General features: G+C 48.9%; 1 protein-coding gene across 7 annotated transcripts in view; it reads left to right on the top strand.

Moving 5' to 3' along the window:
• The window catches only part of arvcfb (ARVCF delta catenin family member b), a 208,675-nt gene that overhangs the window by 82,860 nt on the left and 112,493 nt on the right, over positions 1-13,322 (top strand). For 5 of the 7 annotated variants that reach the window (XM_086207464.1, XM_086207468.1, XM_086207463.1 and 2 more), the window contains exons 3-4: positions 2,493-2,582; positions 3,521-3,735. The exons of the other annotated variants lie outside the window; for them this stretch is intronic. In XM_086207464.1, the coding sequence (XP_086063590.1) occupies positions 3,544-3,735 (192 nt within the window). In that variant the 5' untranslated portion in view covers positions 2,493-2,582; positions 3,521-3,543. The remainder of the gene's footprint in view (positions 1-2,492; positions 2,583-3,520; positions 3,736-13,322) is intronic. 7 annotated transcript variants of the gene reach the window in all.

Here is a 13,322-nt window from a genome sequence, read left to right as displayed (position 1 = left end):
AGGTTAAAAACAGACGGGTATTTGTCTCTCAAACCGTTCGCGATGAGCTTTAATGTCATAAACAGAAGCTCAGAGCGGCAGCGGTTACACGTCTGCCAGCTTCCCACAGAGGAGGAGTGATGGAGGACACTCTTATTGGACTTGATGAATACTTTGGTGAAAATCAATGATTTGTTACTGGACGTTCAAGCAGACCTTTTAGGTAAGATGCATCACATCAATCCAGAAATTGTGGCTGTGTGTGTGTGTGTTTGTGTGTGTGTGTGTGTGTTTGTGTGTGTGTGGTGTTTGCTAACGGTCTTTTTCAGATGATAGTGTTTGTGCTCAAGTGCATTTATCCTGCAGGAAAGAGCTCTGCGACGCACCAGTGAAGCTTCTGGTGACGCGCTGCATCAACTCCTAATAAACCAGCCTGCGCTTCCTATTAATTAAAGATGTTTACGCCTTAAGACGAGTCAAATCTAACCCACTTCTCTTTGTGGAATTAATTAAACATTTTTCATCTTTTTTTAATCTCACTTCCTTTGATTAGTGATCACCCCCAACCCCTTTTAAACTTCCAATAACAGCAGCCACTTTGCCCTTTGAGTCGTACTTTCATAAGTTACCAAAAGGGGGGGGGCTAACTGTCCTGTGTGTGTAATTGAGGATGGGGTTAAATGTGCAGGCTTTTGCTGTGTTTTTATTCCCCAAGCCATGAGCAAACATCTGCTGAACTTGGAGTATGTCACAGTAGCAGAGGGAAATTCCTCAGACCCCCCCGGCATTCTGGGCTATTTTAAGTCGGCCCTAGAAGTCGGTGTTTAATGATAAGCTATGGGGCGTAGCTGACATGCCTACCATATTATTCCCTTTATGACTCAGGAGGCGATGGCTGTAGTGTAGTGACCCCCCCATCCACCCATCTAAGGTTATGACTCATCACCGTCCCTCATCGAGTTTGTCCAATCAACATGGCGCCCTGCTGCTGGCTGTTATCTCAAGTACAGAATGAGCGAGGACGCTATTTTGGTAGTGTGTCATTATCCAGCACTGTTTCCATTTTGTCCGTAAATTACCACCTGAGCCATCAACCCAAGGGGGTCGAGTTCCAGACGGCAGATTCCTGAAGCTTCTCGACGTGCTGCTTAGCGAGGAAGAGTGAAAGGAGAGCCATGTCAGACTCAACTCAGATAAATAAATGATCAGTGTGCAACAAACATCAAAGTGGGACTGCGCACTTCAAAGGGAATAGGGGCTCGGCACTCACCGGTCCTGTAGTGAAGAATGAATCCTGTTTATGCACACGCGCGCACACGCACACACACACACACACACACACACACACACACACACACACACACACTCTCTGTAATATGACCTGATTGAGATTCTAATGGTTACATCAGCATTGATCTTCCCCCGCTGAGACAAACCAACCGTCCTCAATCTCTGTCAGTTTCAGTGGCAGATTTCTGGAAAATACCCATGATGTTTGATGTAATGTGCCCCACCCCCCACCCCCACCCCCATCCATCTTTAGAAGCCCCTTCTTATTTAACCTTCACATACTTCACACAAGTTGGTATCACAACATGTGAGACATCTCGGGCAGAAGGTTCATCTCACTGCTGACGTGGTGATTGTTCTTCCTCTGATCACTTGGAAAAACACACGTCTCCCTCTGCCTGATTAAAGTTCAGTCCGACACCGGGATACGACCTCACCTCCACGTACAAACGCTGCAAAAACTTGGACTGTAGATGGGAAAGATGTTGCCGACTACTCAGTGACAAGAGGATGTTGTGTGTCCTTGGGGCAGAGGGGCTTAAGAAACGTATTCATGTCAGGCACGAGGCCGTTTGTTGGTTGATCAACTTTTGATTTTTAAAAGAAGTAATCAGAAATCTTTGTCCTGTTTCATGTTGCAGAGGTAGCAAACACGTGCTAGTTAGCTCGCTTGTAGCTTGTTAGCCTGTTTTAATGACCACAGTTCCTACGGTCCATGCAAACTCTGTGGCACGAGTCCCGTTGTTTTCATTGTACACAGGGGTGGGACAAAGGAAGGAGGAGGTTCGGAGGTCATGGATATTCCCACACAGCCCTGTGGAAGCATGGCGTAACCGCTCTCGCTTGTGTGCTTGCTGTAGATTTACACGACTCACTTGTCCCGTCTCTTGCCCCCCAATATTACTTTAAAACCCATTCCCCTCTAACCGTTCCTCCACGTCACCCTGGCTCACACCTCGCTGCACCTCAGGGGCTTTTGCTTTTTGTGCGATTAACGTTCATCCACAGGCCTGTTTTCACAATGACTGACTCTCAAACACCTGCGTCTTGCATATCCTCGCTGTAAACATGCGCGTATGCTGACGACACTGTGAAAATTTACAAAAACTTGTGCGTCTTGGTTTATGAGTATACAAACACACGCAGGCCAGGAAGAATTCTCTGCTGTATGTTGCTCTTCATGTCTGCTTTAACTTCTTTTGTTTCTCTCGTTTCTTTCCCAGCGCTCCCTCCTTCTCGCTGCATCCTCCCTCTTCTTTTGTCTGAGCGGGGATGTGTGTTTTCTAACACCTCTCAGCCTGCTTATCTACTAGGTCTGTATCGTTGTGGATTGGTATTTCTAAACCCATCTGTTCCGGTGCCGTGAACCCCCTTGATATCATGCTACCATCAGTTATGGTTATCAGGGTTTGTGTGACAGTGATGTGCGCTATGGCTTGCAACCGTTATCTGGAAATCATGATTGTATACAATATTGTGTGTGTGTGTGTGTGTGTGTGTGTGTGTCTGTGTGTGATGCTAAGCTAAGGTGGCTGTGGGAACTTTGCATGTATTGGGTCTGTGCCTGCAACAGTGCTTGTGTGTGCTCTGTGCATGACTGCATCCGATGACGGCACCGTCCTGATTGTTCATTTATAGGACTGAGATCATCTCCTTCCACCTTTGGATGTCCAGAACAAAGATTCTTTGTCTTTGTGAGTGTGTATTGTGATGTTCTGCGTCCTTGATTGTATCAGCAGTCGGCGGATCGTGTTTCCATCTTCTTGTGCCGATGTTGTAACAAAACTGTATTGAGTGTCATGATTTCTGCCAGGATTGTCTTAATTACAAGAAAGGCTCGAACTTCTCAAAGCAGACGTGTAATTGGCACCCAGCAGGGCACCCTCATTAATGTCTCTACTCTGCTGGGCTTTGCCAATCACAGACTTCCCCGTGCTAGAGAGCCTTTGTTGGGAGAATTAGCTGAAATTAGCTTGTTCATTTAAGTCTAAATGAAAGAGATTTGACTGGAGCAGAGACACAGAGTGAGTGATGACCTCACCTGCCCAGTCAAACCCTCTAATTGCTTCATTTGAACGTTTTATGTTGGATGATTATTTAGAAGCATCTGGGTTTCTCAACGAGTTCTGTGTTTGACGTTGAACGATGCTGTAGATGCCACTCGCCCTTCCTTCTGGGTCTGGGTGTCTTTATTGACCTGGTACCCCTCCTCCCCCTTTTTTCCTTTCCTCTTCTGGACTTGGACGATCAGTACAACAACCACCAAAACTGGACATGGAGGAGTATGACGTTCACTCAGCTGCCAGCATCCTGGCATCAGTGAAAGAACAGGAGGCCCGTTTCGAGCAGTTGACCCGAGCCCTCGAGGAGGAGCGTCGCAACGTTACCTTGCAGCTAGAGCGGGCCAATCTGCCTCCCAACCCCCCCAGCAGCCAACCGCTAGCGTGGCAGCAGGTGGTCATGCAGGTAACGGCCAACCCCCCCTCCGCCTTGCTCCCACCACGTCTGCATCCCTGCCCTTCCTGGCGAAAGTGACATCTTCCTCTCCTGCTCCCTCCCTCCATCCGAGCAAGGTCATTCCATCATCGCGTAGGTTCACGGTCATTGCTGTTCATCACTGGCGCGACTCAGTAACCTCGTGGCTCAATTTCTCTGTGATTCGAGTCTCTTGTTCCCATTGCCTGAACCCACTGTCCTGAATGTTGTGCAGTAATCCGCTGTGTAGTGACTCATCTTTAAGGGCAAGATGATGAGATTCATTTTGTCTTCCTTCTGTCTTCCCTCGCCTCCTCCCCTCTACACCAGTGCTCGCCATCCAATCCCATCACCTCTCGCCCACTGGACTTTGACATTGTCTGGTGGTGCTGATGATTGAATGTGGCCTTTCACTCAGCTCTGGCCAGCGTCTGGGGGACATTAAAGTCCTGGCCAGGGCTCCCGTCATCGCTGGCTGAGTGTGCAAGAGCAGGAAATGTAAAATGTAGAAATGAGACAGTTGTAATACGATGAAAATGTCAGCAGACACAACAGCATATTGATTTACACATTTCAGAGTCCTTGCTGCTGAGGGAAAACGTCAACTCTTCCTCAGTTAATCACAAAATAATATGTTTCAGGGTGTTTTCAGCTTTTGAAGGTTTTGATGTGCCTGTGACTGCACTTCCTCCTCTTTTTACTCTCGGGATGAAAACTTGAAAAACCCCTCTCAGACATGTTTTACTAACTTGACTTTGAAAGCACAATTTGGCAATGCAGCACCGTGTTGCATTTAAATACATCACCTTTAATCACGGTAAAGGAGCGAGCTGCATGTATTATGGATAAAGCGAGACTTGCAGAGATGAATCTGCTTTCCCTACATTTGCCTGCAGTTGCATTTGCCCGCAGTCACATTTTGTAGAGTGTCAATGTTCATTTTTTAAGGGCCTGCTACAAATTGGGCCTCATGATGGGGTAATGAAAAGAATGCAGAAAAAAGTATCGCAGGCTAAAGTAAACTAGCTGTCCCCTCAACTGAGAGAGACAGAGAGAGAGAGAGAGACCCTCCCCTTCTCATAAAGTGTCCACGATTTACTAGGTGGTGCTTTGCGTGACAGCTTGAGAATTAACCTTCTCACACACAGTTTCCCACAGCATCTCTAGCTGCAGAACCCCCCCCCCCCCATCCCCTCTCCCTTTCTCACTGTGCACAAACTGGGGGGGGGGTCAATTGGGCATAGTGGGGTTGCAATCAAGTAACCATGTAACATCACTTGGAAATGTCATCAGTCGCCAGGCATCGGTGTTATCATAAACACTTAGAAATGTCAAGGCAGACTGAAGTTCGATCTGTGTCTGCTCCTGTGTGTGTGTGTGTGTGTGTGTGTGTGTGCGTGTGTGTGAGAGAGAGTGTGAGAGAGAGAGAGTGTGAGTGCACGCTGCACCATGACACCCACCCCATTTGCACAACGAGGTGGTATCAATGATGAGTGAGGCGGCTCATCTTTGCTTCGTTTAAGACCTACAAAGTCTCCAGGCTGCATGATGGATTAAAACCCAGTGTGGACCAGTTCCTCCAGGTTCAGAGTCCCAACCTCAGGGGCCACACTCAATGAGACTTGCCTTCGCTGAAAGTGTGGGTCAGAGAGGACCCAGTCCGGCTCATAAAATGAGATACAAGTAGATGGTGAGAAACCAGTGAAGACGACGGTGTGCTGCTCACCTGAAGCGTCAGTGGGCGGCGAACTCTTTTATCAGCCTTCATCTTTTAGATGCAGAGCATCAGCTTTTCAACTCTGATAGGTGGGAGAGAAAAGGCCCAGAAGGCAGGAATAAACAGAGACAACCTGTCCTCACCTCACAGATGAAGCCCCTTAACCCGGTTTGCTGACTTTCTCAGTACAGCCAGAGCTGGCATGGTGCCTGGCCGATGAATAACACGACTGCGGAGGTACTGATAGGATGTTCATGTGCTCCTGAGTCTCATCCTTTGAGATGCTGAGACACACCAGCAGGACAAAGAGCTGAAAATGGTAAATATTAGCATGCTAGCATGTCATCAAGCAAGGCACAGACAAGTCAAGGCAGGGATAGACGGTCCCAGACGAGTCACAGCACCAATCAGAGTAAAGGAGCCCGTTATGCCAGACTGCTAACGTTGGGCAGTACTCAATCGGGACATGTCACTGTTAAATTTAAACTCATACCAGATGAGTTCAACTTTGCCATGTAAAGCCAAAGTTCACGATTCACATGCTCATCATGCAGAGGCCTGATGTGTTTCGTGTAACAAGAAAGGTCAGTGACTCTGTTTCAGCTGTCCAAGAGCGTGACAACGGCTGACCAACACGTCTGTAATTCTGCTGGAGCAGCTGATCAGGCCGCGATCGCTCCTCGTGCTCCCAGCTCCTCTGCACAGCTCAAAAATCGTGTCCGAGTCGGGTTCCAGTGGTACAGAGAACATGAGCTTTGCTCCGCCGCTCTTTGGTTCTGTGTCAGCTAGCAAACAGCGCCAACCACCGATATTCCAGGAGCTCTGAGTAGGAAGTATCTGATGAGGTTCTTGTAACAACAGTGGCCCAGTTTTTGAAACCTGGCTAATTGAATTCTGATCTTCATTCACTTCACTTGAGGACTTTATGAATTGCCACGAAAAAAGATAAGAGTGTTTATGCTGCAGCGTCCTGCGAGAGGCGAGAGAACAATGCTGTCAGACACTCCATTAGATTCCCAGATGTAATTATCAGAAGAGACTCAGTGACACAGATCGAGCTGCCTTTCAATCCTCCACTCACACGCGAAGATAGCCTTTCTTCAATTGATATTGCGCTTGCCAGAGGCAATTGATTTTTGCCTGGAGGGACGTCATCACCAAGGCTCTGAAAGGTCAAGTGGTGCACTGTGGGCAGTTTAATGCGCGGGGAAAGACAGACAGCACTCAGACAAGCGGAGAGAAGGTGACCTCGTTTCACCAGATGCTTCCTCATCTGCCTACCCATGGATGCATGTCCTGGTACAGCCAATGAAAAGAAGGCTTTGCGTTGTGGATATTTTCAAATGTTGGTATTCTGATGCTATTTTCAGCAGGCTTCAAGCGTTGCAGAGACATATCATCCCCTTGTGCGAGTGTTGTGAGAAGTTTTCAAAGGCTTGTGAGCTTTAGAACAGTGCAGCCTTTGATCTGAGCTGCTGTCTGTGGTGAAGATGTGCAGGCCCCAGCCCTGCCATGGCACCACAGCACTCCACCAACAATCGCTCCAGCTGCCCTCCACCCGCTTTCATCCCCGCAGCCCCCCAAGCCCTGTCGAGGCACAATGCATACAAAGGGCTGAGGGTGCTATAGCGACAGAAGATCTATCCCTCACTGGCAGGGCTCGGGAGCCCCCGTACCCTCGTAAATCACCTGCCTAACAATGAGCCTTAGTTACCCCTCCTTCATCTCCCCCCGTCGTCTCTGCTCACTGTGCCATCAGGAACCTTCTCGCCTTCCATAAACACCCTAATTACCTTGGTGTGAAAATGCCTCTTTGTTTATTTTAGTATCTCGCACTGTTCCCGTGGCCCTCCTACGCCACCACTTTACTCTAAGTCTACGTCTTCATGGAGCAGCCAGCAGAAAAGTCACATTCGAATTTGAATAATGTTGCTGCTGGTATGGAACACACCAACACATCTCACAGCAGTTGAACGTGCTCCAAATAATCTTTAGAGACGGATAACGGTCTCCCGACCCGCGTTAACCACAGACCAAACCTTCAACGATGATAACTTATTTCTGGGTTTTCTGATGTGTTCTTGCGCCGTTCTATACGTAACGATCTTTGTTGTATTACTGAAATGAGTTGTGGACACGGGGCAGCAGGGTGGTGCAGTGGTCCTCCCTGTGGCCCCCCAGCAAGAAGGTTGTGGGTGGAGCCCCGGCTGCAGCACGGGGTCTTTCTGGGTGAGTCTCCATGTTCTCCCTGTTCCTGCTGGGTTCTCTCTGGTACTCCAGCTTCCTCTACAGTCCAAAGACATCAAGAGGGACCAGGTTAATCCAGACTCTAAATTGACCGTAGGCGTGGCTGGGAGAGCCAATGGTTGTCTGTCTCTATGTGTTGGCCCTGCCATGGACTGGTGACCTGTCCAGGGGGAAGGCTGCTGGGATAGGCTCCACCCCCACCACCCTCAACAGGAGAAGAGGGAGAACATGGTTTACTTGTTTACTTAAGAAAAGATGACGACTGTCATTAGAAAGACAGACTTTTGAGAGGACATTTCCAACATTCCAGAGTGAAACAGACTCATGCGGTCTGTGCTGATGTGACATGTGATGTAACATGATTCCCAACGTGTGTGCCGGCCTAACATGGAGGGGATGGAAGCCGTGTCATGGTTTAAAAGCTTTTGTGAGCAACAAACTCCATTTTTAGATTCAACCGTATCAAACATTTAGTCAGTTTAAATGCAAAGTGTCTTCCATTTATGTTCCAGGTGGTCTTTTATTAAGCCTACTCAAGAGTAGATTCAAGTTTGAGGCGACGGCCCATGAATCCAGCAGCCAGCGTCGGCTCCTGGGACGGTCCGGGACAGGTATTTTTACCCCAGGTTGGCGTTGCACATATATGTCTTGTTGGGCGAACATGGAGGGAGAAGCACTGAAGGGTAGGAAAGCCTGTAGCACGGTGAGCTATTTATATTCCTCCAGGCAGCTCAAATCTTCATCCTTCAAATCAGGCCCAAACCGGGGGACTTAATGCCTGTCCTGGTGCACCTGGCCGCCATCTGATCACAACCCATTAAACCATTATGCTCGGTAAAGGCACTGAGGGTGGAATCTGAAACCTGCTCCACATCCTGGCTGTGAGTGTGGATGAGCACACGCGGAGAGATGAAGGACTCCGCTTCGGTCCAAGAGGCTGAGGCCAGCACAGCAGTCTCAGACTTGAAGATGGCCTTGCTAGTCTAAACACACCCCGAGACATTCAGGGACTCGACTGTAGCCCATGTGTTTGAAATTAAGTTCATCTCCTCCACAAGACCCCGGTGCCCCCTGAGGAATGTGACCTCACCCTTGCCAGTGTCCAGCAGGAAAACCAAACAGGGCCGGACGATCGCTTCATTGACAGAGAAGAACAACTAAATTGGAAACAGTCTGGGATCTTTGTTGGAGGGCTGGAGGTGTTCTTCAAAGCCTTGATTTAATTATCCTCAGCAGTTCAACATTCTGGTACGACAGTTTTACTACATGACTTACAAGCATGTAATGGTCATCAAACGAGGACCAGAAGCAGCGCCGAGCCTCGTTTTGGGACAAAATGGGAACTTTATTAGAGGGACAGACATTCCTCAGGACTACAAATACCTCAGTGGAGCTAAAAGCTGAACGTGTTCCAATGCAAGTTGCCACTTTACAACATTTACATCACGTCAGCAGGCCGATGCGTTCACCTCTTATATCCACCTCGCCGAGTAAGTCTCAGCTGACCAGGTGTGAACTGGCCATGGAGGGATTAAGAACCACCGATGTGGCTACGTTGAGATAATAGAGCTTCACGCTTTTGCAAACTCCTCATTTCCGACGGCTAAAACGTGTCCTGAAGGTTCTGGTCCAGACCCAGTCAGCAGAGAGTAAATGGTTCTTTAATCCCGACAGAGGAACATCTCAGTGTTGGCTGGTGGCTACAAAAACACTGGTCTCGTGTCCACTGGAGGGAACAGATGGGAGTCTTGGTGTAGCAGCAGCAGTGCAGGTACACCGTCACACCACAGTAACACAATCGTACAAACAGTCACTGACTTGGCACACAGCCTGACTGACTATGAATTGTGGTACGGCCTCCAGCAGACACACACACACACACACACACACACACAGAGTGTACAAATCATGTCATTTTTCACGTCAGGCCAAAGCCAGAAGGCTTTGCTGGCGTACTGCGGACGGTGAGGTGGGGGTGAGGTGGGGGTTTGGCGCTGGCGTGCGAACTGTCTGTGAGTGTGAGAGGGATTCTGGATGTGTCGAGGCTGAAGATGCAGGAATGTGTGAGGAGGCAGACGGGCGCTGCCCCTGCTGGACCTCTTCCTCCTCACTCAGGCTGGTCGCTCTGTGCAGAATAACAGCAGATAGAACAATCAGACATTCCCCGAGTGGCAAAACATCACATTTGAATTTAAAATTCTTTGGATGGATTAAAATTTATGCAGCCGGTCGCCTTTGCTTTTGTCTGTGTTTTTGAGCAGCGTGACACAACAAGAAGAATTCTAAACAAGCTGGTGATGATATGGAACCGAGAAACCCGGGATGATGAGTAAAAACAATTCTGAGGCGTACAAAAACTGATTTCGCCTCGTAGGAGCAGCTTATTATTTCTTAATCATCTGTCAGTGAGGAGCGTCCAGGAGAACGCGGTGGAACGACTGACCAGTTAGTTTCCGATATTCTGTTACATCGTAGACGACGTCCAAAGGTTCCAGGGCTGCGGGTGTCGTCACGTGTAAAAGAGCAACTCATCAGCGTCACACGGATTCAGGTCATTACGCCTGACTCACTGTCCCTATTATGCAGGGCAATATGAGAAACAGGGAAGAAGTCAAATCCCGTTATTGCTCAATTCCAAATATTGCTGCGCAACTGCGGCAACATAAAAACATAAAAATATGACTTTCTGATCTGAAGTGATGTCATTTAAACAGAGCTTTACGCCGCTAAATGAAGGGCAAATTGCCTTTTTGCTAGACAAAAGATGGGGCTGTAATCCCTTGCATTGCTGAGTCGCTATTTTTCAAGGGGGAAATAAAACAAGATAATAAAAGTCATTAGATAAACAGCGTTTAGCTTGTGGAGCGGCTCCCACACATCCGCCCGTCCCGTCCTGACACTCTGCACTGATTGTCCCGAAGAACTCAGAGGAGCCAAGTGTGTACAATCGTTAAAATCAACAACTGCAGCACTTTTTTTGTGCGGTGACTCCATGAGAGTTTGACAACAGTGAGAAAAGTTCTTAAAAATTGAAAATGATGAGGAGAAGATTCTGAAGAGAGGCTCTGGCTTCAGCGTCCATGCCCCCCCCCGCCCCCCGTTTGGCAACAGCAGTATGATTTTAGCAGATGCGGCTTCCTTGGAGGCGCCTGGCGTCCAGGCCGCCGCGCTGCTCAACGGTAACCTTGGCACCATCTGTTTCACACCGTACCTCCTGACAGTGTAAAGATGACTTGCAGACACTGCGATCACAACGCAGGGGGAGTCGTGCACCTCGGGCTCTCGCGTGTGGGCTGCTGAGACTCCAACCGGTGATGTAGTTTTTCAACTTGTTAGCCGCGTGTGTCTGCCGGTGGCGTTCCAGTCCGTCCGTCTGTTCAGTTCCTATCAGACGGACTGCAGTTCCTCTTCTTGGGCTCCCAGATGTTCCCCAGCAGCACCACCAGCTTTGACTGAGCTGCTCTCAGATTTGATGAAGGTTCTCACCATGCATTCACGATTTGGGTCACTGACCTCCTCTCCTCTGACATCACGGGGTACAGCACAAGCCCTCCGTCCCGGTTATCCAGTTTTATTATCAGTACTACTAACCATGTGGGAGGGGCTTGTTTCGCATAATTTATCAGCCCTGAAATGGGAGCCTGCTCCCTCCCAGTCAGCGCCAGTGCCCCGGCTGCGACCGTGCATCCAGATACATCCGTCCATGTAGTGACCAACAATCCAACTTACGCCGCCATCTTTGAAACACGTATTTCACCTTTTACACCCAACAAACCTCCTACGGACCAGCAGGAGTCGGATGAACGTGAGTTGACGTCAGCGTGTTGACTGGCAGTAAGGCCAGACTTTGCCTGACTGTTAAAAATGGTGTCGTTGTCCAAAGAGTCTCATGTCTTTGCTTCCACTGGCAGCTGTCATTTTAGAACGTTGAGAGGAATTAATGGGTCTGGAACTTTAGCCACGCAGAGCTGGCAGCATGTCAGCAACCTGTCAATATTTTATTTCTTTTCTGGTAAATCCCAGCGATCACAGGCGTGCGTGTCCCGTGTCCAGGCCGGAGGTCGGAGGGCGACGGTCGATGGCGATGATCAAAGTTCCCTGGCTTTGTTCTCGGGATGTCTCTGCTCACCTTCCAGCCTGAGTCAGTGAAAACAAGCGCTAACTCATTAATACATAGTTTGGTTTTGTTAGCGCACGGGTGAGCATCAGTTCCCCTGACAGAGGCGGAGCAGCAGGACGACATGACTGAGAGTTTAGGTGGAGAGGAGAAATGCAAATCATTCAGATGTTCCTTAAAACACCAACCACAACATGGATCCTTATCATGGATGCGGGTGAATTCATGCTGAAAACAAAGAGGGGCGCTGCTTTTCTAGCTGCTCTCGTGAGCGATGCAAAGCTCTGAGTGGATCTTGGGGTTGAGAAACTCTCCCAGAGCTGAAACAACTTCAGTGGAATGTGACTTTGCCAATCACAGCAGAGAAAGAAGATCATGCAACGCGTTCACAGCTACAGACACTGTTTTTAAAGGCACTCAGAGAGAATTCTTATTGGTATTGTGGCCAGTAAATAGATCTGAATGTGACGCTGCAGAGAGGCTCCAGCTCTTTCATTAGGAGTAAATGAAGCAGTAACACCGTGGAGATGAACACGGCTCTGCCAGGCTTGTGGAATGTAAAACCTCAGCCATTTCCTCTCCTCCGTTTGGGATTTCTTCTCTCTCCCTTTTCATTCTCTCTGTCCAAACTCCTCTTGAAGTTGTTCTAGTCTTTCTATCTGTGTTATTAGATTAACATTCCTCCTTGGTCTTGGTCACAGTCGTCTGAGTGTGAATTCTTTCACGTACGCCCCCCCCCCCCCCTACATCAAGTGCAGTGAGGGGACGAGGACAAAGGGGGAGAGAAAAGACGCTGTCTGTGTGCATGTGGACGGAGGGTGTAAAAATGTGCAGAGTTTAGGGTGCCTTCGCCTCAATAGGGGCAACTTTTGTTCTGCGTCTGAGACCCTGTTCACCCTCCTCCTCTTTTTCCTCGCCTCTCTCTGTCTATGCCAACAAGGGGGAGGGGTCAATGGGCTGACAGACAGACGCAGCTGGAGTGTATAGAAGGTAGTGAGCCCACCCCACTAAGATGCCAGAGATAGACGGGGGGGGGGGGGGGGGAGGAGAGAGAGAGAGAGAGACCCCTCTGCATGTCTAGGGACCCTCCTTTCTAATAATTCACCTCCTCTTTCCCCCCTTCTCTCAGCCCCAGCATTTTTTGTTCCCTTTTTTTGGCTAACTTTGTGTGTGTGCGTGTGTGTGTGTGTGTGTGTGTGTGTGTGTGTGTGTGTGTGTGTGTGCGTGTGCGCGCGCGCACTTCTGCTTCAACCCTTTTCTTGGGCTCCTGCCCTGGGCTCTCTGTGCCCTCTCCCTTCCATATATCCAGCATCTCTACATTAGAGAGAGCAGCAGAGTCTCTCTTTTAGCTTTGTTAAAGCAGACCAAGCTAGCGAGACTTACACAGGATGTGAGGGTCTGTGCCTTTCAAAATAAAACCAGGTTCCGCTCCTCAGGCAGAGCGATGCATGTGAGCGGAAGCTGCTGAGGCAGGTTGTCTGTTGTAACGCTTCCTTC

Source organism: Aulostomus chinensis, chromosome 6 (assembly GCF_037954235.1).
Source record: "Aulostomus chinensis isolate RoL2024-O1b breed Wild chromosome 6, RoL_Achi_v1.0, whole genome shotgun sequence".
NCBI classification, from domain to species: domain Eukaryota; kingdom Metazoa; phylum Chordata; class Actinopteri; order Syngnathiformes; family Aulostomidae; genus Aulostomus; species Aulostomus chinensis.
The sequence above is the reverse complement of the archived record's forward strand: the minus strand, read 5'-3'. Positions and strand labels throughout refer to the sequence as shown.